This window comes from Silene latifolia, chromosome 2 (assembly GCF_048544455.1).
Source record: "Silene latifolia isolate original U9 population chromosome 2, ASM4854445v1, whole genome shotgun sequence".
Classification (NCBI taxonomy): domain Eukaryota; kingdom Viridiplantae; phylum Streptophyta; class Magnoliopsida; order Caryophyllales; family Caryophyllaceae; genus Silene; species Silene latifolia.
This window is the reverse complement of record NC_133527.1, coordinates 41,552,975-41,580,744: the sequence shown is the minus strand read 5'-3', so window position 1 is coordinate 41,580,744 and position 27,770 is coordinate 41,552,975. Positions and strand designations below refer to the sequence as shown.

The 27,770-nt window shown below is 37.4% G+C and overlaps 3 protein-coding genes and 1 pseudogene across 4 annotated transcripts; 3 read left to right on the top strand and 1 right to left on the bottom strand.

The window, feature by feature from the left end:
• The first annotated feature begins 751 nt into the window (after positions 1 to 751).
• Positions 752 to 3,075, top strand: LOC141629416 (increased DNA methylation 1-like). Its single transcript, XM_074442425.1, has 6 exons — positions 752 to 1,786; positions 1,924 to 2,029; positions 2,174 to 2,262; positions 2,357 to 2,601; positions 2,687 to 2,773; positions 2,877 to 3,075. The coding sequence occupies exons 4-6, from the start codon at positions 2,381 to 2,383 to the stop codon at positions 2,974 to 2,976; spliced, it is 408 nt and encodes a 135-aa protein (XP_074298526.1). The 5' UTR covers positions 752 to 1,786; positions 1,924 to 2,029; positions 2,174 to 2,262; positions 2,357 to 2,380; the 3' UTR covers positions 2,977 to 3,075.
• Positions 3,076 to 3,539: 464 nt separating this feature from the next.
• Positions 3,540 to 16,580, top strand: LOC141642649 (nuclear-pore anchor). Of its 2 annotated transcripts, none has more exons than XR_012543376.1 (5): positions 3,540 to 4,157; positions 7,942 to 8,809; positions 10,332 to 12,811; positions 13,211 to 16,103; positions 16,198 to 16,580. XR_012543376.1 is itself a non-coding variant. In XM_074451506.1 (5 exons), the coding sequence occupies exons 1-4, from the start codon at positions 3,846 to 3,848 to the stop codon at positions 15,716 to 15,718; spliced, it is 6,168 nt and encodes a 2,055-aa protein (XP_074307607.1). In that variant the 5' UTR covers positions 3,540 to 3,845; the 3' UTR covers positions 15,719 to 15,752; positions 16,198 to 16,580. The 2 variants fall into 2 exon arrangements, 1 of the variants encoding a protein (XP_074307607.1); XM_074451506.1 differs by having other exon boundaries at positions 13,211 to 15,752.
• Positions 16,581 to 17,576: 996 nt separating this feature from the next.
• LOC141642650 (WD repeat-containing protein 55) lies at positions 17,577 to 22,300 on the bottom strand. The gene is made up of 15 exons (XM_074451507.1): positions 22,060 to 22,300; positions 21,912 to 21,944; positions 21,727 to 21,791; positions 21,450 to 21,537; positions 21,291 to 21,363; positions 20,522 to 20,628; positions 19,649 to 19,691; positions 19,477 to 19,533; positions 19,259 to 19,335; positions 19,053 to 19,101; positions 18,924 to 18,970; positions 18,741 to 18,814; positions 18,501 to 18,556; positions 18,296 to 18,422; positions 17,577 to 17,789 (listed from the first exon to the last, which is right to left on the bottom strand). Exons 1-15 carry the CDS (start codon positions 22,152 to 22,154, stop codon positions 17,722 to 17,724), a joined length of 1,059 nt encoding a protein of 352 aa, XP_074307608.1. The 5' UTR covers positions 22,155 to 22,300; the 3' UTR covers positions 17,577 to 17,721.
• A 3,282-nt stretch (positions 22,301 to 25,582) lies between these two features.
• LOC141629412 (transcription initiation factor IIB pseudogene) lies at positions 25,583 to 26,893 on the top strand (annotated as a pseudogene).
• The last annotated feature ends 877 nt before the right edge of the window (positions 26,894 to 27,770 follow it).

Below are 27,770 nucleotides of genomic sequence, written 5' to 3'. Positions count from 1 at the left end.
TTAATATTTGATTTTTGGTAACAGAACATAACCAAATCATATATCATATGAAAGCAATAAGCGTTAATATTCGATTTTGATAACAGAACATGGCCTACTTGCAATAGACGTGTACTATTAAGTTATTGCAAATGAAAGTTTAGTATAGTACGAAGTTATACGTAGGCTACTATCAAGTTATTGCAAATGTGTAGGATGAGTAACTTAGTCAGTTTGAAGTTGAAGTTGAAGTTTTGTTAGGATATGTCGAATCGGCATACCCTAACAAGTTTGCATCGAGTTGAGCCTCTTTGTAAACGAGAGTTGACAGTTGTTGGGGTTATTTTATAACTTCACATTCAATTATAGTTCAAGAGAGATAAGGAGTATATTGGGTATATTGTATAGGGGATATATTCTTTGTAAGAACCTCATGTAATCCTCTTTTTTGGAAATATATGAGAAATAACATTCTTATTAAAAAAAAAAAAAAAAAGTTCAAGAGACAGAATATTACAAGTGGCCCGTGCATCGCACGGGCATTAAATCTAGTATATATATAAAAGAGGCTTTTTTCAGGCAATTCTAGAGACTCCAAGTTTTTTAAAACACCCTAATTATAATAATAATATTAATCTAAAAAAATAACAGACTATTTAAATATTAATCTAAAGAGATAACTTTTTTTCATGGAAACTTTATCTCATAAATTAAAAAATATTAATGATAAAATTTAAATAATATAGAGATTAAAACATAAATTAAAAAAAAAAAGTAGTAATGTTGTGTTTACCACCGTAGGATTCTTGACAAATAGTGTTTAAGGTTGATTATAATTCTTATTAAACATAATTACTTAATTGTATATATAGGTTAGGCTTGGCATCAGCGTCATTAGGCGGCGGAGAAGCGTTGATATCAAACAAACGAAAGGCGGCATCCTGGACAGTTCGGCCCAAGCGCCAGATCCTGCTGGAAATGCGGAAGCTGATGCAGGCGTAACACAACCAGTCATCGGAGAGAGCGGCATCACCAACAGCGCAAGCAAAATGAAAGGCACGGTCAAGAGACGTTGTCATCAATCCAAATACTTCACATCAATAGTTTTAAATTTTGATTTGCGACGATATGAACACAAGTCAGCTCCCACAAATGGATATAAAACCCATATTATTTCCTCCTAAAAGAGACGCGATAACGGACCAATAATCTTGAGCACTTCATTCAGCTGCAAGTGAATCCATGGCACATGCTGTGGAAGTCAAGAAGGCTGATGGACATTGTTTCAGCGATTGCAGCAAGGTTGAACTGGGATTATGATGTTGTTCATGTCGTGAGAGGCGAGAAGGCAATGAACAAAGAAATGTGGCCTAATCTTGACCGAGACACTTCCCCCAATGCCCTTTTGACCACTCTTAAGGACAAGATCGAAGAAGGGAGAAACCTGTATATTGCCACAGACGAGCATGACACGTCATTCTTCGACCCCGGATTACTAGAGACGGAATTTATTGTTATTGTTGTAGGAGAGTGATTTCGGCTTCAGAGTTCCAAAGTCATAGAAAGAACTATACAGGGGACGAGCCTTATGAGAATGTAAGGACTGGGAGTTTCGTTGTTGAGCTGTCAGATTGAGGCATGGAACAGGCACTCAGTGCCTGCAAGAAATGGATATTATCATGTTGTGAAAAGGCCTAGAGTACGCGACCACCATGATGGTTCTTGCTTGATCTGTGCTGATAGTGGTGATCTTATGTGTTGTGACAAATGCCCTTCGACTTATCATCCTAGATGTTTGGGCTTCGAGGTTTGTTGTTTCTAAGTGAACAACATGGTCTTTTTAGTTATTGTGTATCAGACATTGTATCATGCGCCCGTCTCATCCAAGCATGTAGTCGCGTCTGAGTAACATCGGTTAATATTAACATGTACCTTGAACTGCAGGGTGTGCCTCAAGATGACTGGCACTGTCCATATTGCCATTGCAAATACTGTGAACGTGGTTCCTCTCGTGAACTGTTGTTAACTTGTTATCAATGCTTGAAGAAATGTACGCACTTATCACCTCGCTATCTTTTCTCCTGCATTAACTTTCTTATTCTAGCTTAGCATCTCTACCTACAGTACTGCATTTTATGACAGCTTATAGTTCCATAATTAATTAATTTCACTTGGGAATGCATTTAATGAATAGATCACTGGCAGTGCTCTGAGTAGTACGATAGCATACCTTCGTCGCTTCAGCCATCAAGTATTCCTTTCTGTAGCAAGAGCTGCTGGGAGGTACGTTTTCTTTGCAACTATGCCGTCCTCCTCTGCATATAATTTAGTACGGAATACGGAGTAATAATTGTCACATGTTTATTTCTAAATAAAGGTTTTTCGGAATTTGGAAAGCATAATGGGCAGAAGCATGCCAATTATCCCTGGAGTACTATCATGGGTATTGGTGCGGAGAATGGATGTGGACCCAGTTGGACAACACAGCGATGAATTGCATAAAAGGGTAACCTGCAACTCCATGGTTGCATTGGCAGCACGGCTGATGGAAGATTGTTTCAATGTTATAGTAGATAGGCAAACAAGAACAAACATGATTCAAAGTGTTGTCTATAGTTGTGGGTATAGTCTCTAATCCCATTTGTAAATCATAATGTTGTTGTGAAGCTAACAATTGAACCGACATCTTGTTCTCGCTACTGTGCAGATCCAACTTTACTCGGACCAACTTTAGCCGATTCTACACTGCTGTTCTACAGTTGGATGGGAACATCGTTTCTATAGCATCAGTCAGGTACTCTGGTCCTGATCCTCTAATGCATTGGTCATAATTTAAAAAGACAGATTTAGATTAACTTATTGTGTCTTAAACTTGATGTTTGTTGCATAATGATTAGAGTTCCTGCACCAGACCTAGCAGAGATTTCGTTCATAGCAACAGCTGAGAACTGGCGGAATTATGGGTTATGTAAGCTAATTATGGGCCGAAAACAGTGAGTGGAACTCGGATACCACCAAGCTTAATAATGGGGCTCCGGTTGAGTTTGATGGGTACATGAAGATGTCGGTTGACACAGAAGTTTTCTTGAGACGTTAATTGTGGACTCTTATCTTTTAACTCATAAATTCTAATTTTAGAGAAATAGATAGATTCTAAATACACTATATAAAGAATTTAATTTCAATGTTAAACTTAGCTGTGGAAATTTCACAAATTTTGTTGATAATAATATAGTTGGTATCTTTAAATTAAAGTATGATTCATTTTTTAATGGCATGTTAATAATTATAATTAGACAAAACGCATGAAATTCAAGGCTAAATAAAATTGGATTTAATATGTATTTTAGGTACGATGTGGACTCTCTCTATATATAAAGAAAATAATTATTGCTAATGCAATTATTAATTATCTGGATAAGTTAGTTTTGATTAGATAATTACAATTATTTAAAATAAAAATTATAAAATTAAAATAAAATAATAATTAGAGGTGAACCAATATTATAACCCGTGCAACGCACGGGCACAAAATCTAATAACTTATAATATAGACTAATGTATAAAATTTAGAATATTTTATTTTAAAGATTATGCTTTTTCACATACCGAGCATAAGTGAACCCTCGAAAAAATACACAACAGAATATCCATTTTATTTTTTTGGTTTTTGAGGAGTCCTTGACATTCGTAAACACCGCCATTTAATTCGTTCCCTTCTTCAGTCGCTTCCCCCGTTTCTCCACCCCACCCTCTTCAATTGATTCCCAAATGTCCAATCTACGCCCCTAATTTCTCAAAACCCTAACCCTAATTTCTCCCCCAAAAATACCCTCCACATTCAAATCCCACACACATATCTGACGATGCCGACGTTCATCTCCGACGACGAATTCGCCGTCATTCTCTCCACCGGCGACGTCACGGCAGCGTCGGAGAAGGCCGACGCTTTCATCAACCGCCTCTTCGCCGAAATTGAGACGCTGAAAGCAAAAGCCGATGCCGCCTCCATCACCGCTGAGCAAACGTGCTCGATTCTCGAGCACAAGTATCTTTCTCTCACCTCTGAGTTTTCCGCGCTTGAGTCGCGTAACTCGGAGCTTGATTCCAGCCTTCAACAACAGTCTTCTGAGCTTGCGCTTGTTCAATCTGAGAAACACCAGCTTCATCTCAAATTTGTATGTTTTGGATTATTGATTATTGTTTATGATTTATGCTTCATCTTAATATTAATTGTTCTGGGAGTGACAGCCTCGAAAGCCTCCCATTGCGCTACCTGTTCTGAAACTGAAAACCTTGTATAGGGAGTAGTTTCATTGGTTGGATTAGTCTTAGAAATGTTATACCTTTTATAGGACGGTTATCACAGCCGAAAACGTAATTTGAGGTTGAGAGGAGAGAAATTGAAACTTTGCAACATGGTAACCTTAAGACAGTCACTACTAGCCTCCTTTGCTCTGTATTGTTTATGAAAGTAAAAATGTTGTGGAAGGAGTAGTGTTCTTGGCTATCCATGAACTTCATCAAAGTTTGACACTTTGACTAACATGCTTAGCTTCTAATAGTGGAAGTTTTTAAAGCTTTATTAGCTAATACTCCCTCCGTCCCGGTCAATTGTTGTCCTTTGGTTTTAGCACAAAGACTAAGGAAAGAAGGGAACCAATTACTAAATGACAAGTGGAACAAATTGAGTGTGAATGATCAAATTGCTCATCAAGTTCATTCTTGAAATAGAAAGGACAACAATTGACCGAGACACGCAAAATTGGAAAAGGACAACAAATGACGGGACAGAGGGAGTAATGTAATAACAAGGTATCTGTATAGTCCGAGAAGTAGAGTATGTGTTTAGTTTATTGTTGTGAATTCGAAAGTTGAAATGTCGTAGGATTAGTAGTTTTGTTCTAAGATGCTCAAACTCTTCACTTTACCCTGCTGTACCCTTGTCGACTGGGATATGAGTTGGATCCTGCTGAGTGAAAACGGACTCGGGTACCGATAAATGCTATGGAATCCATGGATGATATGAGATGAGCATGTGTATATGTTGGCCTTTCTGTTGTAGAAAATAGCTTCTCTGTTTCATTGTTTTTATCAAAGGCTCTTTGTTTTGATAGACGGCAAAGAAGGAGAAACAGCAGTCAAAAACTATGGGGAACAGGAGAAAAGTTATCTTCTCTCTTTTTATAGGGGGGAGTGCACTGAGTTGGGTATAGTAAATAGGTACTCGTATTTTTTTCTTCTGTAATGAAGATGTGTGGACCTGGTGTGTAGGGACAGCGACATGGTAAATTGGATTAGATATTTATTTACTAGCCTTTATTTTCATGAAAGGCATCTGTAGAGTCACTAGAGTGAGCATTATGTGTGGGATAGCCACATTTTCTTATGGATTGAAAATTTTAAAATTTCTAGACTTTCCCAACTCTTCCACAATATTGTAGAAACAAAGTATTTCAGTTTTATTTACTCGTATGAAACAATAGGCCGGGCAGATGAGAAAGTTTATTTAGATAGCTGAGTCCAAATTCAACTTCCGGATCCTTCAAAACGTGTCCCTGAGTTCTTGATTTTGAGATTTCAAGGATTTGACCCTCGGATCCAGCTATCTTTGTGGGATCCTCGTATCCGAGTCCAAGCAACATAGGTTTCATTAGGTTCTAATCTAGGTTGCACGGACACTCCTCCTAATCAGCGTTCCCGTGTCGGACACCCGTGTCGGACACCCGTGTCAGACACGACACTCGTCGGACACACGTCAAAACGTGTCGGACACTTGTAAAGCCGTGTCTAACTTTCATCTTTTATTTGGGCACGTGTCCATGTATTTTGAGCCGTGTCCATGGTATTTGGACACACTTCCAAACGGAATCAACTTGAATTTAAGGTAAATGGCGAGAGTTGTTATATGGTTGAATTTGGTGGGGAAATAAGCTGAATTGGAGACAAATGATGTTCTTTAGACTAGTAATGAAATGTCGAAATAGATTGATTATAAGTTGGTTTTTGGTTTTGGAAATGATAATGAGTTATAATTAATGTAAGTTTTACTTTCACTTATTTAAATTTAATATTCAATACTTTTTCAAAAATAAAATCACACATATATAACTATAAAATATATATTTTATTAAATTTAAATGACGTGTCCCGTGTCCTAAATTTCATGGGATGCCGTGTCACGTGTCCGTGTCCGTTTTGGTGCAACCTAGGTTCTAATTGACTTGCAGAAGTTGAATATAAACTGGGATCACTGATTACTAATTACTATATACCATGTAAGGAGCAATTGTGCTAATTCTGCATTGCTACAATCTTACATTTGTAAATGTAATACTCTGTGGGATGCTTGTGAACTAGCCATAGTATTTCAAAGAACGAGGCTTGAGTGAGCACTACTAATATGGTTTGGTGCTCCTTGTAGATAAAGCGGAACTAGCGAAGCGTACCACTATGAATTTCTACATGTTTCTTCTACCTCATTTATCATGCACTTCTATTCACCACTTTATCCCTTACAATTACTCTTTATATGTTAGCCCTTTTTAAGATCCCAAAAAAAAAAATTGTTACACTGAAATTTGTTTTGAAAATACACATTTGTTCGCAAAAAAAGTGCTCGTCGCGTCTTTGAGGCATGTGCTGGCCTCGCACTTTGTCGCTATAGGCCCTCACCTCCTTGATGCGCCACACACCTTTTAAAACTACCCCTACCTTGTGATAGACGGGAACTTGTGAGCCACTTCGTTAATATATTTTGTTATGTTGTTTTTATCAATTAATTAACTAATAATGGCTAGAGAAGTGTCTGAGCAAGGTTGTTCATTTTTGTATCTATGGGTTTTCTTCTCAAAAATAATAATGGACCCATTTCTCATTAAAAATAAATAAATAATGTTGTGCTGCGAGGCTTGAGTAGGAAGGACGTGTGATGTTTCTTTCACTTGTGTTAATGCGAGTGAAAAATTTGCTTTGAGGTCTTTATGTTCAGTGGGTGATGCATCCTCTAATAGTATGATGGTCTTTGGTGGCCATTTGTTGCCTGCACACGTTGATGGCTTTTGTAGCTCAGTAAATGACAGATAACAAAAGGCATCTTTTGATCATTTACATGTGCGTTGTTAGTCCCGATCCATTTTTAATGAATTGTTTCAGGTTTGTGCTTTTTGGAATATAGTGTCACACTAAAAAGTACTCTAGCCATGTCTAAAAATATCAGCCAATGTGTATCTTAACGCCCAAAATGTGTCGGTATCATAAAAAATCGATACAAGATATCACGAAACGACAAGGCTGTAATTAGGACAAAAACTAAACCCGAGGTGGCTGAGTCTGGTACAACTTGCAAAGAGCCCGGATGTTCCACTGTGGGAGTGTGCGTGGCCTAAATTCTGTGATTGAAAGGATTAGTTAATAGCTATATGTAATAAGTTCAAGGTTGAGTTGGTAACACAGTGTGTTAGCCTATCCTCTACACCACCATTGGTTGATCACCCGAGTAAGGCGTATAGTATGTAGGTAGGAGCTTTTTTCCATTATATACCAAAGCTTAAAGAAGAGTGAATTTTTGCGTCATTGAGACAGTTGGGGCAACATTGACCAGCTGGTGGTTCCATGAGCAATCCTGGAGCTGCGTGTTGTGTGAATTTGAAACATGCTCTTCAATGCTTAGGATTTCTTTGTATGAACCATATTGTTACAAGTAGTTAGCTTTTGCTCTTGACACTTTAAGACAAAGGTTTCTGTAAGTTTTTAGGTATTAGATTAGAAATCATAGTTGATTATTCACTTTGTTAAGGACCAATCTCAACAATATCCACACACACCCGTCCGGGAAAGAGTGACTGAGGTGTCGTTTTATGCCCCATGTGATACTTGGCGTCTTGGCATAATGACTGCGTTTCTGCTGCACCTTTTGTCATAGTTTTTGTTAAAATTTTCTTGTGTTGCTGAACTTTTCAGATTGAAAGAGATGGAGAGATTGAACGGTTGAAGATGGAGGTTACAGAGCTTCAGAAGTCAAAAAGGCAACTGGTGGAATTGGTAGGAGTGAAAGATACCGAGATCAGTGAGAAAAATTCTACCATCAATAGTTATCTTGATAAAATTTCGGAGTTGACTGGACGTGCTACTCAAAGAGAAGCGAGGGTGAGTGAGATTGAGTCAGAGTTACTGCGCTCTAGGGCTCATTGTGAGAAATTATTACAGGAGAAAGAACTTATTGAAAAACATAATGTCTGGCTTAATGATGAATTGACCACAAAAGCCGACAGTTTCCTGGAGCAGCGTAGGAGAAGTGCAGAAATTGAGGCTGACTTGTCAGCAAAGTTGGCTGATACTGAGAAGCAGTACAATGAGTGTTCCAATTCTTTGAATTGGCACAAGGAGAGGGCTAGAGAGCTGGAATCAAAGTTGGAATCTTTGCAGCGTGAGCTATGTTCAGCAAGAGACGATGCTTCAGCTGCTGAACAGCGGTATGCAGCAGAAATTTCAACAGTTTCCAAACTTGTTGATCTATACAAGGAGAGTTCAGAAGAGTGGTCCAAAAAGGCTGGAGAGCTTGAGGGTGTAATCAAGGCATTAGAAACCCATCTAAGTCAAGTTGAATGTGATTACAAAGACAAGGTCGAGAAAGAAGTTGCTGCGAGAAAGGAAGCAGAAAAGGAGGCTTTAGAGTTGACAGAAAAGATTTCAAAATTAGAGGCTGAACTTGAATCTACCAGGAGAGCCAGTGAGCTGGATATTCTTCCTCTTAGCAGTTTCACAACTGATGCTTTGACATTTACAGCTAGCTCTAATGATAACGCAATTGTTCCTCATGTCCCAGCAGGTATTCCTTGGTTCCTTTGTCATTGATTGACTTTGAGTTGGTTTTTTGAACTTCAACTCCAAAAACCTCTTGTGTTATTTTTGGTTAACTACTAACCAATTCCAGATTCTGGATTCCTAGTATCTCATTCTGTGTTCAAAGAAATTCAAAATTGACCTCATGCTACCTTACGACAGGGTGCAAGGCATAAGCTGCAGGTCTTTTCCTCATGGAAATGAGATGCATAAACCTACACATGTTTGTATTGCTTGCCAATTTTTTGTCTGCGGTAAACTGATAAGCATATTTTAGGTATATGAAAGTCTTATGTGAATATATTTAGGTATAAACATGACGAACACTCCCAATTCTTAAAAGTACTGCATTTTCAAATTATTAATTGAACTGATGACTGACGAAGTGCATATATTACACAGTTTACTCTTTAAGTATCAGATCCATTAATACATTTAACTCAATTTTTTTCCTTAGATAAAGTCAACAATGTAGGGGTTATCATAGGTATAAAAATGAAGTAACATGTCAAGTACTTCATTTTCAAATTTGTAACTAAGCAACAAACCACATGCATTAAACAATTTACTCAAGTATCAAATCTTTCATTAAATTTAACAGTGTTTCCCCAAAAACATAATTAACAATGGTGGGGTTGTGGAGTATGGTAAAAAAGGAAGTGGATATATTTCTTATTTTGTAGAAGAAAAAAAAGAAATATTAGAATGTTGAACAAGGAAATCAGTTGGGGGAAATGTTCCACGTGGTGCAGAGTCTATGGAGCTGTGTTGGAAGTTGAGTGAGATAGACAAGATGGTCTTCTTCACATGTATTGGTAAAGGGCTACTGTTTCATGACCTAAAGATGCCATACTATACAGTTCATGCACAAAGCTTGACAAATGAACAAGGGATTTAGTTACACGAGTGTTTCTCCTACGTCTTTGCTAACAACCATTTTTATAGGGAATGGAAGGATAAACAAAGTGCTCCTACTGCTCAATTTTCACCTTTCTCATCATTAGAGGGGTGTGTGTTACACTGTTGTGTGTATTGATTGGTTGCCTAAGTAGTTGAAGACTATGTTTTATGCTTTGTTATGCCACCACCTCATACACCTGTATGACAAACAGTGTGTCAGTGTGTAATGATGTTCAGATTTGTGAAATAGGATAACACACCTGATAATGCAAATAAATTATACATCCAGGCATCCAGCTTCTGTATCAAATTGAGTTGAATTTGAATCATATCCTATCATATATATTCATTATTTTCATGCTTGTGGCTTTTCATATTAAAATTAGTGTTGACGATTGGAGAATCGTATGTTGAGGTTATATCAAAGAACAACTTTGCATTGATGGTTTCAAATGACAATACATGTTACCCTTAGCCAACTCGAATTCATTTTGGGACTACAGCTTTGTCGGTGCTATTCATTATGAGACTACAACCCCTTTGCCAACCCTAATTCATATCATATCATATATCTTCACTATCATGTTTTAATTTCTTCTCTTCTGCAGGTGTTTCTGGAACAGCGCTTGCTGCATCCTTACTTCGAGAAGGGTGGAGTCTGACTAAAATGTATGCCAAATACCAGGAGGCTGCAGATGCATTCCGACACGAGCAGATGGGTAGAAAGCAAACAGAAGCGATTTTGGAGCGAGTACTTTTTGAAGTTGAAGAAAAAGCTTCTGTTCTCTTCGACGAAAGAGCGGAACATGATCGAATGGCTGACGCCTATGCCTTGATGAATCAAAAGTTGCAGCTATCGCTGTCTGAACAGGCTAATTTAGAGAAGGTCATTCGACAATTAAAGGCTGAGGTAAAGAAGTGTGAGCGTGAGTATAATTATGCACAGAAGGAGATTACAGATCTTCAGAAGCAGGTCACCATCCTTCTAAAAGAATGTCGTGATGTTCAATTACGTTGTGGATCAGTGAACCCAGAGTCCATGGATGATGATGTTACTACTCCTTTGACTGAGATGGATGATGAATCTGAAATTCAGAAGGTTATTTCTGAACATTTGCTTTCGGTAAAGGATATAAAGGGATTAGTTGAGCAGAATGCTAAGCTTCGAAGTTTGGTACGAAGCCTTTCCGATGAGGTTGAATACCGAGAATTACAGGCAAAGGAACAATTTAAGGAGGAGTTGCAAAAACACAATGAGGAAGCTGCTTCCAGAGTTGCAGCAGTGCTGCAGAGAGCAGAAGAACAAGGGCAAATGATTGAATCTCTTCATTCCTCTGTGTCAATGTATAAGAGATTGTATGAGGAGGAACATCGACTCCGGTCTTCCCAATCTCAAACTACTGTTACACCCTCGGCCGATGGGAGGAAGGACTTCATGCTGCTTCTAGAAGGCTCCCAAGAAGCCACAAAAAGGGCCCAAGAGCAGGCCAGTGAGCGTATGCGATGCCTGGAAGATGAGCTGACTAGCCAGAAGGCTGAGGTAATATCATTGCGGTCTGAGAGAGATAAGCTGGCACTGGAAGCAAACTTTACCCGAGAAAAACTTGAGAGATTTGTGAAGGAATTGGATCATCAAAGGGACGAGTCGAACAAAATTTTAGTAAGGAACATAGAGTTTTCTCAGTTGATAGTTGACTATCAAAAGAAACTGCGTGAAAGTTCCGAGTCTGTCCATACTGCTGAAGAGCTTTCACGGAAACTTAATATGGAAATATCTGTATTAAGGCGTGAAAAAGAGTTGCTTTTGACTTCTGAGAAAAGAGCTCACGATGAAGTACAAGATTTGTCTCAGAGAGTATACCGTCTTCAGGCCACTTTAGATACTGTACAAAGTGCAGAAGAAGTTCGAGAGGAAGCCAGAGGTGCAGAAAGAAAGAAGCAAGAAGAATATATCAAGCAAATTGAGAGGGAATGGGCTGAGGCTAAAAAAGAGGTTCAGGAGGAACGGAACAATGTTCGCACTCTTTCACTCGACCGTGAGCACACCATAAAAGATGCAATGAGACAAGTTGAAGAGATGGGCAAGAGATTAGAAGCTGCATTGCAGGCTGTTTCAGCTGCTGACGGCAGAGCTGCTTTAGCTGAGGCTCGGTATTCCGATCTTGAAAAAAAATTGAAATTAGCCGAAGATAAGGTTGATGGGAATGATGTTGGATTGAAATTACCATCTTCTGTAAATGAGGTTATGGGGGACTTAAGTACGGCAAACCAAGAGATTGAACGACTGAAATCAGAAGCCTTAGCCAATAAGGACCACATGCTACAATACAAGAGCATTGCAGAAGTCAATGAAGCTGCATTAAAACAGATGGAAGCTGCTCATGAAAGCTTCAGAATTGAGGCAGAGGAATTGAAAAAGTCTCTTGAAGCCGAAATCCAGACTCTCAGAGATCGAATTCATGAACTTGAAAAGGAGTTTTGTTTGAAGTCAAATGATGCAGCCACTGAAGCCTCCCAGAAAGATGAAGCCATTGCATCTGCGTTGTCCGAAATTGCGATTTTGAAGGAAGAAACGTCACATAAAGGTTCTCAGCTCTTGGCTATGGAAGTCAAGGTTTCTGGTCTGAAAGAAGATTTGGAGATGGCTCAGCAGCAAGCACGTGCAGTGCAAGCCAATTATGAAAGACAGGTTATCTTGCAGTCAGAAACTATTCAGGAGCTGACAAAGACATCACAAGCTTTGGCTTCAGTTCAGGAAGAAGCATCTGCACTTCGAAGAGCTGTCGATGCCTTGAAATGTGAAAATAATGAACTCAGGGCTAAGTGGGGGTCTGAGAAATCTGAGCTAGATAAGTCAAAGAATGAAGCCGAGAGGAAATATGATGAACTCAATGAGCAAAATAAAATTTTGCATAGTCAGCTTGAGGCATTGCACATAAAACTAGCTGAGAGAGACAGCAGCGCTGCAGGTGTCACTTCTGCAACTACCATTGACGATTCCCAGGGTTCATCTGGCTTGCAAAGTGTGGTTAGTTATCTCCGTCGTTCAAGGGAAATAGCGGAAACGGAGATCTCTTTGTTGAAGCAGGTTTGACTCTTGATTGTACTCCATTCTATAGATATTGAACCCATTTGGTTTTGATATTAGCTATGTTGACATTGACTGATTTACCATTAGTTTCTCACCCAATATTTCTACAGATTATACAATTCGTACACCTTTTTACAATCAGATAATGAAAACATGGCAGTTTCGATGAATCAAACATGACAACTTATACATTTACCTACATATATGCGGAAAAATTAATGGTACAACGAAAATGAGATGGGGACACTAGCTTTGTGATTAAGGTGGCAATTATTTACTGCATGTGGTTTTTCATTTATAATTTCTTCTGCAAGGATTGCATATTTGAGAGGGGGAGGGGGATTGTTTATCATTTATCCGCTGTTGCTGATAACTGTTGCTTCGTGCTTGAAACAGGAGAAACTGCGTCTGCAGTCACAGCTTGAGAGAGCTATGAAGGCATCTGAAGAAGCCGAAGCATCACTTAGCACAGAGCGTGCAAATTCGAGAAATTTGTTGTTCACGGAAGATGAATTCAAAGCCCTGAAACTTCAGGTGAGTGAAATGAATTTGTTGCGGGAGAGCAATATGCAACTCAGGGAGGAAAATAGGCATAATTTTGAGGAGTGCCACAAATTGCGGGAAGTTGCTCAATCTGCGAAAATTGAGGCCGAGAAGTTGCAGAACATTTTGAATGAGAAAGAGCTCGAGATCGAGGGTCTCAGGAAAGAAGTTGAATTGTGCAAGAAAGAGAAAGATAACTTGGAAGCGCAAATGTTTGACATGTGTGAGGCTTCTAAAAACGTGAATGTAGGGGAATATAGCCGCTTGAAGAGTGAAGTTGAGGAGCTCCAGGCAAGTGTGAGGGCAAAAGAAGCTATAATTGTAGAAGCACAAAACCAAATATCTCAGAAGCAAGAACTGATAGCGAAACTTGACCAGGAGTTAACAAGCACCAGATTACAGCTAACTGAGAGAGATAGTCACCTTGCACAAATTGAGCGTTTGAAATTGGATATTGATAAGCAGAAGAAGATCAACAGTAATTATAAGCGGAAAGTCGAGTCTCTGTCTAGAGAGAAGGATTCTCTGTTGAAGGAGAAGGAATCCCTTATGCATGAGAAGGAGGTTTTGGGAAAGGATAAGGATGCTTTGGGTAAGGAGAAGGAGTCCGTGTCGAAAGAGAAGGAAGTACTTTTAAAGGAGAAAGAGGAATTGACCAAAGAGAAGCAGGCAATCTCAAAACAGTTGGAGGATCTTCGTCGGGATAAAAAAGCTACAGAAGATAAGTCGGTTGATGCTGCGATGAGAGACACTAGGATAAAGACATTGGAGAATACGTTGACAAAGTTCAGAAGAGATCGTCAGGGCATAGAAAAATCAATCTTGGCCAAAGTCGAACATGTTGATTCGGAGAGAAAGAAGTTCGAAGATCAACTTGAAAAGCAAAAAGAGGCTGTAGGGAAGATTTCAAATGAGCTTGAGAAGCTTAAACATGCAAAAGACAGCCTTCCTGAGGGAACCTCAGTCATTCAGCTTCTTTCTGAAAATAACTTGGATGACCTGGCAGCAGCATATGTGTTGGCTATTGAAAACTTTGAAAGAGAAGCCCACTTAGTTTTAAATGATGTTGGCAACCAGAACAACCAGGGTTCTACAAATAGTATTTCTGCTGTGGATGCTACTCCAGTTGTAGCTAGTGCCAGTACCATTCAGTCGTTGCCTGTTGAAGTCCCAGTGACAACACCGTTGACCGCTGCTCCAATTATCACACCTGCAAAATCGACGGATGAAAGAGAGAAGAAAGTCTCGCTGCCTAAATCCAGGAAGTTGGTTCGACCTCGACTTATCAAGTCAGAGACGCCTCATCGTAATGTTGAGAGTTCAGACTTGGATGGTTTTAAGAATTCTGGAAATCCCACTTCAGAGCAGGAAACAGAAAAACAGTCCTTGGTTGCTCTTTCCTCGGAAACTCTCTTACGGAAGCGCCCTGCTTCTCCTTCTCCATCCGAGAAACAGGATGATCATATTCACCCTGGAGATTCTAGCACTGATTTTCCGGAACCTTCTTTAAAGAAGTCAAAGGGTTTAGAGTCTTTGCAGCAGGATGTTCCCGCACCTGCTGTTAGTTTGGAAAATGTCGAAGAATTACTTGATGCTGTCAGTGATGTGCGTCAAGGTTTGACTTATGAGTCTTCTGATTCTAAACAGGATGTTGAAACTGTTGAAGGACAAGGAAATGAGGCTGAAGAATTCTACGAACCAAACGACACAAAGACATTAGATATGGAGAGCGAGAATATAATTAACGATGAGTATGCTGGTAAGGGTAATGAGATGGAATTGATGGTTGAGGAATTATCTGATTTGCATGCCGAGCAAGATGTTGGAGACAAAGAAGAGGGAGAAATGCTTCCAGAAAGTTCATATTTGGATGTTGGCGACGATACAACTATCACTGGAAGCGAAGATGCAACTGAGGTTCAGCCTGAGCATTCTACTGCAGCATCCATGCCTTCTCCTTCTCGAGTTGATGATGACGCTCTAGCCATGGATGCCAATGAGGTGACTTCTCCTGAGATTTTAAATGCCAATGAGCAGATGGAAGAAGGTGAACTAGCTGAAGATGCTGCTGAGGATTTGGATAAATCCAATAATGGTGATGAACAAACTGTTGGGGATGCTGACCATACTATGGAATCGGTTGTTTCTAGGGAAAGTAGTCAGGACCTGCAACAGCCATCACATGCCTCAAGGACCATTCATATATCTGACAGGGCTAAGGAAAGGGCAGCGAAAAGACTTGGACTATCATCTTCTGCTTCTGCCTCTGATTCTACAACGACTTCCAATTATATGCCTACCACAAGACGAGGTAGAGGAGGCCCGTTGCTGCGTAGCCGTGGTAGACGTGGTGGACGTTGACTAGCATTTCAATGATTTAAGGCTAAAATATTCGGTTCGTTTGTTTCTTCCATGCTTATCCTTTCCTCTCTTCTAGTACCATGTAGATTTTTCATGCTCGGATCTACACAATTCTATACTAGTCGTGGCTTATAGATATACTAGATAGAAATGGTTTTGATTTAACTGGCTAACCGCATTACATGCAAAATATATTCTTATACATAGTTGACCGATGTTTTATATTCACTTTCCAACTCTGCCGTAGCCCCTAGGACGATAATATATTGATATATTGATATGTTTACGTTTGCACATTGTATGATTGTTTGGGGTGCACTCAATGTAATGTGTGGAAAGTAGAAGCAAAATCAAAACACCATGTTCACTCGTGGAACAAGAATGGGTAAATTGGAACATTTACTTGGTTTCGCATTTCAAAATTGTGTGAAAATTATGATCTTTCTCTGGTTTTGCTGACAAATTATATTTCTTAACAGGATGCATGCTGGAAGTGATTGAAAGACGGGAATTGGCTATACTGGATTAGTTTCTTATTACGTCGGTGAACTTGTAGGCAGTGCTACTGGTGGTAACATAGTTCCTCTCTTTGGTTGTCACCAATATAGATGGTCTTTTGCGTATTACGTAATCTTAGTTTCAGGGGTTTACTTATATTTGCATTTTTATTTGCTTTCTGAATGATGCCTCGGACTTGGCAGTACTGAAATTCTGGAAAATTATGTTCTCATGTTGATCTGTGGCCTACCTACAAGCAGTATAGCGGTTTTGGGCAGTTCAATGGGTCACACTTATGTAAATCCTTGAACAATATTACCGTATGTATCGGGTTGCGTTCTATATATAGCTAGTGCACTTTGGATGTCGTGGCTTTATGCTAGAGAACTCCAATTCTTCAAATTGGAGTGTTGATTTCTTCTTTGAAACCACAACCTCCTTTCAACTTACGAGCATGAAGCGGTCCATTGAAAATTTTGAATTGGACAGTTTGCATTCCTCATGCTTGTGTTATCAGTAATCCATTGTCAATGACCTATTTTTATGTTTGTGACCAGAAATACTACAGACTACGGAGTATATAACTGTGTAGCCACACTGCCATGCATACCCGGTATCTCATTTACTGGTAAACATACAGTTTACAAATACCTCTAAAACACATTCTGCAATTCAATAAACCATGATCTGGGAGGATAATAAGTGGAGGAAAACGAAAATATGCGAGTGGAATCACGATTCACAAGTCATAAGAACTATAAATGATAGACGAAAAACAACGGCATTAATTTCCTTGTAAATTGTCATTTAAGAAATGTGAGATTAGAACCTCACTTAGAAATGTGGGTTTATTAATTTCTCTGGGCTTGACGTCGTGAGATTAGAACCTCACTTAGAAATGTTTATTAATTTCTCTGGGCTTGACGTCGTCCGCTTCGCCGCCAAGATAACAACGGTGATTATTCTTGTTAGTGTACTCCACCGCCAAGCCCCATGGTAAATTTCGGGCTTGACGTCATCCGCTTCGCCGCCAAGATTCTTAAAACACCCTAAATGAGTCATAAATGTGGAAATTATAAAAAAAAAAAATCTCGAAATTCATTTTTCATCTGTGGCGTCTTTTAGTCATCAATTCTTCGACAAAAGGGCAAAATGTTTGACTTGCTGCACAAGGTTATGATACCCAACTGTTAATGTTAATGTTGCTTCTGCTTTTTATGGAAAATACAATCTTGAGATAATACCCAACTGTTTTTGATACCTTATTTATGTCCTTTATCTGTATTATCATTGGATATAAAAAACGAATTAACTAAATTTCGCTTATTCATTTTGCAATAAATTTAGGTGAATCAGAAAATTATCAGAAATATATGAGGCACATTAACACCAAAAGTTCACCAATGAGAAGTCGTCCGTAGCCAAAAATCGTTGAAAAAGCTACCAGCTCACTATTAACGCCAAAATATTTTCTTAAACAAATTTGAACAGTAATCGACAATTGTCTATAATTCAGCAAAGAAGCTACTTGAAGCTTGGCCATTACCTTTTCCTACATTCTTCGTCTTTGTACCTGGCAAAACACAAACACAGAAAGTACCCATCATCAGCCACCATCTCAATTAAACGGGGCATACAAATACTCAGATGAAGAGCAAAATATCGACAAAAGAGTGACAAATACTTGCTTCAAACAATTAATTATGCTTCCACCAAAAAAATTCAACAGGAGCACCGAGACACTTCAGTACATCAAGTCACTTCCTAAAGGCGGTGTAAAACCAATTTACCAAGAACTAATGTCACTCTTGATATATTATCAATGACAAATTTAATACGATTGATGATCTTACTTACTGTGATCATTCTATTACTGGCAACAATTTTATCAACAGTGATGATCAAATCTTAGTTTGTAATTTTATCAATAGTTAACTCTTGACCACAGTAACTCCGTAAGTGACCCTTCTACCTAATAATCATGTTTTACAACACATTATTATAAGAGCGTTTATCGAAGATCCAGTTAATACAGTAACAAATACATTCAAATTTCACAGTTTTCATAGTCGAACATACCTCGAGAAGCATTTGGAACACTCGAGTCTACATCCATCCCATCACTGTCTCCATCACTATCAGAAGGAGCAGCATCATTTCTCATCACACTGCTTGAACCGTTCAACAACTCATCCATATCCCACAACTACAAGAAAGCAATTGGCTTACGTGAGAATCACAAACAAAAAGTGTGCAAACACGCTCAAAAGAGACCGCCCCACACCTTTAACGTCTGATCATGAGATATACTGCCCAGGAACTTCTTATCGTGTGAAAAAGCTACAAAATCAAACAGAACATATTTCTTAGTTAACAAAAGATTAGTCAATATCTGATAATACAATGAAATCCACAAGACAGGAAGCGAATAGCAAAACATTGCAACTTTGAACTAAACAAACAGTTAGTAATGTAGTAAAATTATCGAAGATATGAATCTAGCATAATTTCAAAAAATCCTTACCCAGGCGTTCAACGGGATAATCTGAATGCTCTGCAATCGGTTGGATTACTTTATTGGGTAATATGCTCACCAAACTACGATAAAACCGAGACTATATTAAAAACATATGTTGGCAATAATTAACTTACAGAGTACTATACTAGGAAAAAGAGGCTAACATTAATACAACAGCCTGTCATGTACCTAATGAGTCCGTTAGAGGATCCAGTAACAACTCTATCTTCATCCAACTAAAATCCAGGGTGAAATAAATGAAAGTTAGAATGTCATTACACAAAATGCAAGACTCAAAAGTGTGGCTTCACAATTTACCTTCAAGAGAGCGTCTACTGGATTAGGGCGCAAATCAACAAATCGATCACTGAGAACATGCAAAAGAAAGTCCAGAGAAGATTCTTCAATTAAAGTACATAAAGAGCTAGGCACAAACAACAAAGACCGTAGATGGGGCCCACAGTCGTCGTAGTTTCTTGGAAATTTACAGTATCGATAAAGCATCAAGAATAATCAGATCAAACCTGCAATCACTGAAGAATCCCCATGAATAAAGTAGCAAGGTCCCAGTTTGTGTCCCACAAATCACTTTCCGGCCATTCTAAAAAAACAACAAACTAATAATCAGAGCCACATGTGGAGTATGTAAATCGTGGATAAAATAATCTAAACAGGATTCTTGACGATGTAACTTGAGATATAATACGAGAGACATAAGCATCAGAATATTGCCATAATATACCTTCATTATGACTATAGAGAGCGGTTCATCCTCACAAAACTCAGATTGTGCTACAACCTTCAGTTCAGACGAGGAAAAAAAATCAAGTTTAGCATTTTAATGGACAATACAACCAGATTATGCCTATTCATAGAGTGCATTGGAAACTGCACAACCAGATGAGTATAAGAACCTTGTTATTCCGCAGACTTGAGACAGACAGAGTCCCATCTCCACTTCAAAAAACAAAAATAAAACAAAGTCAGTCAATTGAATACTACCAATTTTTCTTTTAGGCAAACATCTTACTAAGCTAATATGTAGCACACTTATTTATTATTCCTGCATCTACGTCTTGCATGTCTAGTTGCTTTTGTTTCTTCAACATGCCTTCTCTCAAGCAAAAAAAATATATAGTTTGAGACCTGAATTCCGGCCACTTTCTGATATTGAAGTCTATAGTTAACAGTTAACTCCACTCTATCTAATACTATATCAAATAAAGCAAGAATACCTCTACAATATAATAGCTTCTGGAGAGAAGAGGCTGACATCTGAAAACAATTTGAGAGGATGCAATGAAAGAGAGGGAGAGGGGGTAAACCATAGTCATTTATTTGATTCACCATACTCTAAGCCTCTTTAAATCAGCTTTAGGTTTGACCCCTCATATTTTTTTAAAAAAAAAGGGTGTGCCTAGGTGCAATGCTTTTTTAGGCACTCTTTGTACATAATGACCTGCTATCCCCATCTTTAGTTGATTAAATGTCAGACCTCTGTAAAATCCAGACAAGGTACTGTCACACAATTTTATTCTGGAAATACTAATTTATTTATAGTAGAAGTGTGCCTTGAGTGCATGAGGCAAACGGATTCGCCTCATTGCTTTGATTTGCCTCACACATTTTTAAACTTCAAGGATTGACAACAAATCTGCAGAAGACAGAAGTGCTGCTATCCTAAACAAAAGTAACCACATCCTAATCAAATCCTACAACTTTCCTATTGACAAGCACAACACGAGGGAGAAAATACTGGAAGCGTCACGCCAAGGTAGTTAATTTACCTAGTCACTAATAATCTCATCGAATCAGGTGCAAAAGTAATGTCTGATATGTATTCCTCATGAACTTGAAAAGTATTGCAACATGACTGCTGCCTGGTATCCCAAACCTTTAAAAAACAAAGTACAAGAAAAAAGAAGAAAAGCAAATTAGTTATTAGAAAAACAAGTGTGGATATGCAAGCATGGTAACTTATATGCTGTTCTATATCTCCGTGAATCTAGGAACTTTTGCTTGCATTGTATTATTTGGTCTTAATTGATAACATTCGAGATTATGCAGGATTATACACAAAAGATCCTGTTACTCTTTTACGCAGTTGCATTATACTAAGAAGAGACTAGAGATTAGAGGCCCAGGAGAGGAGGTACGGCCAAGCCTTTTGCTGAACCAGTTATTATTCTTACTCAGAAGTCATAACTTCAAGTAAAGAAAATTTATGAATGACTAACAGAGGGGCTTCCAAAATTCATTTACCTTTAACAATTAAGACTTTCCCAGATCAATGTTCTCAGGACATAGCCGATCCAAGGTTTAAAGCAAGGCAAATACAGGGCATAGGTCAAAGTAGTGAGTGACTCACGAAGGAGATTTGGCCAAAACATACAATATTTCCATCAAAGAGATGAAAGTGGCGAGTAACCTAGTCTATAGTCCCTTAAAGAAAGACCAGCACAACTTTTTAACAAAGTAGATAAGCAAACAAAATGAGCTGCCACTTATTAAACGATAAAAGAGATTGCATACAAAACTACAAAAGTACAATCGTACCTTTACACATCCTGCATCATCACCCGAGGCAATGGTAGCTTCTGTCAGGTTGATTATTCGGTTAACAGGAGCTCTGCAACATGTTTGATTATTATGAAATTAGTAGTAGACCACCCATTAAAGGAAAAGCGAAAATATTGTGAAAAAAATAGAACTCACGAGTGAGCATTCTCAAGATGAGCAACTTTTGCTCCGGTTTCAACATCAGTAGCAAGAATTGAGCAATCGGGAGATCCTGTCACAATTGCTGATACCACAAAAAAACAGACATTGTGAAAAAAAAGCAGTCGATTTTCATGTTATAACAAACACATAAATTAATTCAGCTACGGTTGTACAACACAAATACTCAAATAAAACCGTTAATTAAGAAAACCATTAAACGATAGCATCAGCAATGGTATCAAGTGTTTAAACAAAGGATGTTGATAATTACCGCGTCCCTGGCTAATAAAACGAGCTGCTCTACACGACTTCTTGTGAGCACGAACTTTCAATAACCTGCAAAAATATCATTTACGGTTTTCGAAACGAAAAATACATGGGTTCCTACAGTTCTAGTCTTAATTTAACACTAACTACCACTAATTGAGCAAAAAGAAAAAACCAGTAAGTAATTACCTCTGAGGTTGGGAATCAGCAGTATAACGATAGCTGCATACACCCAATTAAAACCCAGAAAAATCAGATATATAGCACAGAAACTAGAATTATACTGTAATTCCGAAAAAAAAAAATGAAATGAAATGAAAGGGGGGAAAATACATACAGAAGGAGATATCCATTGATTAAACCAGTGGCAACAAGTGAATCGGAAGGATGGAAATCAATGTCGAAAGGAAGAGCCTTTAAATTAATCTCCATTGATTAATTAGTTTTAAAACAGCACAAAATTGGGAGAATAAGGTTTGATGAAGCTGAATTAAGGGTTTAGGGTTCTACGCCAAATTATTATTCTCTTTTCCTTTTACTTTCTTGATTCTTTCTCCTACTTGGGCTTAGCCCACTTTATTGCCAAAATTGCACATTTAATCAGACCTAATAAACAGGTCAATCGAGTCGGGTTGGATCATGTCACTTTCGGACATGTAAGGATTTGGGTTAAGTTATTTTGAAGCTATAGATATTATTATCAATTTATTTCGAGATAATGATTAGTACCCCTATTTAATAATTGAATAGGCGAAACTCCATTTTCCACCTAAAACATATTTCCCAAAATAGTGTTTGGTATTTTTAGCATATACTATAGGTGTGTAAATGATAATTTATTTATTTCTCTAATAAAAAAATTCAAAAAAAATATTCATTTCATTACTTCTTACGATTTAAACTTTTATTTACTTCTCTAATCAAAATACATTAAGATCCTGATATAAACCACCGAAATTCTTCATGCTCTACTCCCCTCAAGAAAAATACAAAATCCATTTTGAAAGGTAAAAGGAAAAAACCCATTATAGTACGGAGCACTAGTTTTAATTAAGAAAACGGTAAACATTGGGAGTTTGTAACCTCTATTTATATCATCTTTTAGTACTCCTTTAGACCTTTATTTTTACGACGAAATGCCTATAATAAAAAAAAATAATATGCGACAATTCCAATTTTTAAAGTTTCCTTACAAAGTTTATTTTAAAAATTGATGTAAATTTGGGGTATTACACTAAGATTATACTGACTTAGAATAGAGCCTAAGACTAATAAAACAATAAAACTCACTCAAGACCTAACTTGATTAAGACCCTATTCTTTTGTTCTGAATTGAGCTGAGCTGAATGAACTGAAGTGAGCTGAATGAAACTGAACTGAATTGATGTAATTAGTAAGGTGAATAGAGTTAAAATGAACTAAAGTAAGCTGAAATTAAGTCAAAAAGAATAGAGCCTAAACTATTTTAAAAGTCTAGTAAGGAAATACTCCCTCCATTCCATTTTTATGGTCTAATCTACTTGTCTTTTAGAAAAAGGATTTGAGAAATACAATTACTCTCACTATAGACGGATATATCATATTTATAGGGCGAGTAGGTTAGATTACTACACTATCATATTTATAGTCTTATGCTTGTCTTATGCTTAAAGTCGGTTAGATTACTAGACTACCCCTATTATAAAAAGTAAAAAAGTTATAGGGCGATTGGTAGTTAAAAACTTAGAGGTAATAGTGGTAGTCTATTATTTTTGCATACTAAATTTAGTAAGAGGACAATAAAAAATTAGATATTTTGAAAAAAAAGGACTGTAAAAGTGGATAAATAGGAACATACATCAGATGTACTACCTCAGACCTCATTTGTTTGTGAGCTTATGTGTATTTTTTCTGAGCTTTTTAAAAATTATAAGTTACATTTTAATTTTTGCCGTCAAAACTCAAATTTAATTGAGCTTATATATATATGTAATGTTTTTGAATTATATTATAATTTTTGAGCTTAATGTCTCATTGAATGAACTCAGAAATTTTATAATAAAACTCAAAAACTTTAAAACAAAACTTGAAAAATTTAATTATAATGCTCAAAAACTAAACAATTTGTGGTAATATATCGGATATATAATCCACTTACTAATAAAAGTGGGATGGATATAATAAAATTACTTGGTAATTTAATACGGAGTAGTACATAGTTTTGATTCACAATTATATCCGCCTTAGGAAAATAAATCAAGTTGAATCAAATTAGCATGACAAAATATTTTTTGACATTGTGAAAAACTAGAATTTAAAATTTTGTACATTTTATGATAATCTGTTAACGAAGTTTTTAGTACAAATACAAATAGAGTAAAGGGTAATATAAGGACCTATACTATACATTTTTTTTCCAGGTAAGAACCTAAACGTTCAAACTTTACAGTTAAGGGACTCGTAAGTAGAATTCCGTTAACTTAGACGACAATCTCCAACATTTGTAATCTACAAGTGGGGCCATCTAACATGCACACAGTTATTTCCTAATTCTATTACAACATCCAATTCGATGACCACCTTCTGTCATGTATTTCTTTCACTTTCATTATCTCTTCTTCACCAAAAAAATATTGCTAGGTCTCTGTTTATTTGGTTCTCATTTTCTCCTTTAATTCCTTCAATTTTGCTTCATGGTCAAATCTACGTCATTCAATATCTTATTTGAACTCTTAATTCATGTTAAGATTTACTTATCGATCACCATTCTTCGAAATCCCAACGTAGGAGTTGGAAACCTTAATCACCAATCATCTAATCAATCATGGCAAATTTACATCTCAAATTCCCCATCACATTTTAAACCCAACATCACATTACAATAAGGCTTGTAAGGCAATCCAACGACCGACTCAACCACGTATACATCACAGAACATTTGTTATAGTATACACCATAGCAATCAGACATCGTTATTTTGAATTTCATTAATCATGGGCCAAATTTGGTTGAACAATAATATATAATCAATCCGGAGTATTACCGCACCTCCCTCCCCTATTCCTGCGAGCTTGCCGCCGGATGCCACTCTAGCATACCGTCTGAACAATTCATCATCCACGCGAGTGATACATTTGGCGGATTTGACCGACTTATATTAGGATAATTGGTGCAAAAGAAGAAAAAAGATAACTCATATAATTGTATTTATTTCACTTCTTTGAGAGTTATCCAAATTCTGAGTTATCCTACCTTCCAAAAAAAATTCCGAGTTATCAATATAGCTACTGAGTTGTGCCTAACATAATACTGTTCTTGTGTTTTTTTGTTAATTAATGTCAAATATGTTAAATCTATTTTTTCAATAGTAAGATTTTTAACGGAGTTAAGGGTAGAGTCCTTAACTGGAATTTTTGAAAGTATAGGTCCTTGATGGAAAAAAAATGTTGAAATGAGGTCCTTATCATGACCTTAACTCAATACAAATATGGTAAATTTATGGTAATTAAAAATCATGATTATTAAGGCGGGCTCTATTCACGAAAATTTCTATAAATCGCCCTCTTGCCATGTTTTTAACCAGCTGGCATCTACAAATCCACGATTGTGACTGAATACGATTAGGGCATTTATTCCTAAATTCCAACGAAACTCATACTACAAACCGACCTACTATATTTTGTCTATAAATACAAACCCACACCCCCCTCTTTATTATTTCAAATCCACTTTCCCTCTTTCTTCGTACCCTAACTGATTTTTTTTAATACAAAAATGATAATTTGCCCTAGAAAATCATCATAGCATTGTTTTTCAACCATATGGGTGTCCTGTAAGGAAAGTTTCCATAATCAGGCACCCCTTTCCTTATTTAATTCAAATCCATGATTGGAATCCAACAAAACACATACCCTTCGCCGACTCAGATAAACCGACCTATATTTTGTGTATAAATACAAACCCACACCCCTCTCTTTATTATTTCAATCCACTTTCCCTCTTTCTTGGTACCCTAACTAATACAATAATACTCTCTCAATATAATCCATCCATCCAAAATTTATCAAGAATATCATATTATCATGGATATTATTTGTGGTGATTGCAATCGACCTACTGAAGTGGTTTTGGACCACGGTACCGGAGATACCATCTGTTCCGAGTGCGGTCTCGTTCTTGACTCCCACGCGATAGATGAATCCTCCGAGTGGCGTACATTCGCCAATGACGACAACAACAACGACGACCCCAATCGTGTCGGTTTCGCACATAACCCCTTATTCGACGACTTTGCCATCCTTAAAACCGATATCATTAACTCTAAGGAAACTAAATCAACCAATATGATGAACACCCGTACTATCTATCGAGCCACTGTTGCTGCTAACAAGTCAATTCACCATCTCTCCGACGCGTACGACCGCCTCGCTGTCATTTCCGACAGGTTAGGAATAATATCCCGTCCTATAATTGACCGCGGTTGCGAGATATTCAAGAATGTGTTTTACGATGACAATGCCAAAACTTGTCGAGCAAGAAACCTCGACGCGGTGGTCAGCGCGTGCGTGTTAGTCGCTTGTCAACAAGAGAATTATCCAAGAACGTTAAAGGAGGTTTGCGCGGTGGTGAAAGACTGCAATGTCTCGAAAAAGGAGGTGATGAAGGCAAAGAACTTGATTACGAAGCAGTTGAACGATCAAGGAGGCGATGCTATGGCTGGGTTAGGGAAGACGATTCGAGCGTGCGACTTAGTAAAGCGGTTTTGTTATAATTTGAATCTTAACGATGGTATGGTTACTAAGGCAGCGCTTGAGATTGCGGAAAAGTGTGAGGACCAAGTTGATGTAAGAAGGAGTCCAGTTTCGGTTGCAGCAGCGGTGATTTACGTAATTGTTCAGTTATCCGGTGGTGGTGCGGGTCTTAAAAGTGTTGCGAATGCGACGGAAGTAGCGGAGGGGACAATTAAGAATACTTACAGGGATATGTACCCTCATCTTAGCAAGATTGTTCCCACTTGGTACGCTGCTCAGAGTGCCATTAACACCTTGTGTGTTCCTTGATTTCCAAGAATTTTGTATGTTAGTTAATGCTTGTAGTTGTAGTTATTCTTATTTTAGCAGAGGATAATTGTTTGTATTTTATAAATCGGTTTTATACATTATTATGTAAGACTGTCTTACATGACAATAACAATAACAATTATTGGAACAATTGTGTGGCAATCTATTTTTTTGTTATACCGTATAACTGTATATGATATGAGTATTTTTTTATGGAGACTGGAGAGTGATCTTTCTTTTACTGTCTGGTCAACTTGTTTAAGTACTCATAAATTGAAAATATTTGTAGCACTTATATCAGTTGTGTAAAATAAATTGTTCTTGGAAGGGCATGGATTATAACCTTCAGAGAAATTCTTGGGTACACCGCGTGTATCATCTCATCGCACCTTACCCAATGAAAATATTAGAATTGAAAAAATTATCTATAAATAATAGAACATAATTTTAATAAGATAAAAACAAAGGCATTTCATTGGCTAAGGTGTACGAGATTCTTGTACACCCGGTGGACCTTAGAATTTTTGATAATGGCTCTGTTTGGTAAACAGCGGATTAATTTCAGCACGAGCATATTGCAAAAGCAGATTATATGGCAGATTTTATCAGAAGGTTTGACTAGCATATTATAATTAACAGAATTAATTTGAGTGTTTGGTAATTAATAGATTGTTAGTTTTATTTGTAAAATATAGAAAAATTTCCAATTTTACAATATGCTAACCAATCTGCTGGGGTATGCAGCATATTGTAAAACAACATATTGACCCCAATATGTTGTTTCAATGTGCTGTTTACCAAACACCGCCCACCTGTTTGGTAAACAGTGGATTAATTTCAGCATAAGCAGATTGCAAAAGCAGATTATAAATGACAGATTTTATCAGAAGGTTTGACTAGCATATTATAATTAGCAGAATTAATTTGAGTGTTTGGTAATTGACAGATTACGATTAGTAGATTGTTTACTTTTCTTTGTAAAATGGAGAAAAATTTCCTATTTTACAAT